The sequence below is a fragment of the Tetrahymena thermophila genome (assembly GCF_000189635.1).
Source record: "Tetrahymena thermophila SB210 genomic scaffold scf_8254494, whole genome shotgun sequence".
Taxonomy (NCBI): Eukaryota; Ciliophora; class Oligohymenophorea; order Hymenostomatida; family Tetrahymenidae; genus Tetrahymena; species Tetrahymena thermophila.
This window is the reverse complement of record NW_002476269.1, coordinates 1-2,399: the sequence shown is the minus strand read 5'-3', so window position 1 is coordinate 2,399 and position 2,399 is coordinate 1. Positions and strand designations below refer to the sequence as shown.

At 17.0% G+C, this 2,399-nt stretch overlaps 1 protein-coding gene across 1 annotated transcript; it reads right to left on the bottom strand. All coding sequences in view use genetic code 6, as the record gives it.

Annotated features, from left to right (window-relative positions):
* Positions 1–1,040: 1,040 nt before the first annotated feature.
* TTHERM_002653475 (hypothetical protein) lies at positions 1,041–2,300 on the bottom strand (the record flags this gene model as incomplete). Its single annotated transcript, XM_012799203.1, has 6 exons — positions 1,041–1,094; positions 1,475–1,568; positions 1,736–1,810; positions 1,932–1,934; positions 2,016–2,101; positions 2,194–2,300. Coding segments are annotated over 5 exons (256 nt in total), but the record flags the coding sequence as incomplete, so codon positions are not given.
* Between the last annotated feature and the right edge of the window lie 99 nt (positions 2,301–2,399).

The window sequence follows — 2,399 nt, the reverse complement described above, 5'->3', positions numbered from 1 at the left end:
ACTTCCTATTTTATTTTAAATTTTATTGAGTATTTGTCTATCTATCTATCAGTTTGTTTGTTTGTTTGTTTGTTTGTTTGTTTATTTGTCTTTCTTTATGTATTTATGTATGTATGTATATCTGTATTTCTTTCTGTCTTTCAATTTATCTATATCTATCAAAAATTCTCAAAATATTACTTGCTATTTTTGATAAAGAATGGATTTATTTTGGTGATTGGAATTAATATTAATTATATTTACATCCTATTTTTATTAGAGTTGATCCATATTTAAAATAAATAAATAATCTTCTTTAATTACCATCTATTTATGTTTAAAAATAATTTAAATAAGTAGCTAAGTAATTTCGTTAATAAATCAATAATATAATTAATTTATGAAAAAATTACCCGCTTTTTGAAATAAAAAATTAATTTAATTCTCTGCTTATGACTAATAACTAAAATAGTTTACATGCTATTTGATATTATAATATATTTTTAAAATTTAATTTATTTACTCAAAAATATATATTACATTCTATTTTAAATAAATATGATGCTACTTAATCAGAATCTTCAATCAAACATAATTGAAAACATTAATTACTTCCTATATCGAATTTGAATTTAAAATAAATATTATAACTAAAATTTATTATATTATATTTATTATTACTTTCTATTTACAAATATGATTTTTTTTGATAAAAGCATGATTTAAAAATAGTTTGAATCTATCTATTACTCCCTAATTTTCATTTTAAATTAATTAATTAATTAATTAATTAATTAACTTATTAATTCCAAACTATTCTTATTTTAATTATTTATCCTTTCATCCATTAATCTATTAATCAAGTTAGATAGCTTACTAGTTAAATAACTAAATAACTAATTAATTTATTAGCTAACTTATTAACAAGCTAACTAACTAACTAACTAAGTAAATAAGTAAGTAAGTAAGTATGTTAGTAATAAACTAAGGGAATGAATATATAAATAGAGAAATATTATTCGAATTTATTACTGGCTAAGTTGATTGTAAATAAAATAAACTTTGTATCTGAATTTTCTATCTAGCAAAAAGACAGTTTCTAAAAATGTTACTTGCTATTCATTTATTTATTTATTAATTTTGGTATTTATTTATTAAAGACTATTTATTTATTGGTAGAGTTTCATCAAATGTAAATAAAATCTTTAAAAATGAGTGATTGATTAATTAATTAATAAATTAATTACTAACTATTTATTTTTTAATAATAAAAGTTATATAAAATTTTATTATTAAAAAATATCTTTTAATATTGATTACACCCTATTTTTATATGAACATTTTTTTAGCATAGATAAATCCTTTAATATAACTAAAAGCTTCAAGAATATTCATTCATTAATTAATTACTCACTATTTTTAATATAGAAATAAATAAATAAATTCAGCATGCATATTTAGATCTAAATAAAATTGTTCATGAAATTTAACAAACTAATTAATTAATTACTGTTTGCTGTATTGAATATTAAAATATCAGAATGCAACTTAGAATATAGAATTCTACAACAATATTAATTAATTACTGTCTATTTTTTAAATAAAAGTAAATTAAATATTATTTTTCAATTTAACTAAAATAAATCAAAATATTAATTTATTATTTGTTATTTTTAAAAATAAATAAAATGAATCTAACATCTTTTTTTAAATCTAAATAAAAGGCTTCAAGAATATTAATTAATTAATATATTACAGACTATTTTGAATATGTCAAAATAAATTGAGTATTATTTTTATTCTAATTGAGCATAAATTAATTCATTACGCTCTATTTTGAAAATTAAAATATATTCATTAAGTAAGTAAGCAATCATGGAAGTAAGTATATAGATTTGTATATTTATCTTAATCTAAATAAAATGCTTCAAGAATATTTATTAATTAATTACCCCCTATTTTTAATTGAAAAATAAATTAAATATAGATTTATTTTTTAATCTAACTAAAATTTTTAAAGAATATGAATGAATGACTGGCTATTTTAAATTAGAAAACAAATTCATCAGGAACCTTTAATCTTACTGAAATTCTTCAATCAAATAAATAAAAGAATTACACCCTATTTTTAAAATTAAATATAAATTGAGCATGCATTTAAAAATCTAAATAAAATAGTTTGAAGAATGTAAATTAAAATAATAAATAAATTACCAACTATTTAGAATATGAAAATGAATAAATAAATAAGTTCCCATGTTTATTTAAATCAAAAAAAAAGCGATGATTTTTTCTTTAATAAATAAGTAATTAATTATTACATCCTATTTTTAATTAAAAGATAACTAATTATTTTAAATTCTGAGTAAGTAGATTGATTAATTGAAAAGTTGAAAATTAGCTAATAATTTACAGACTAT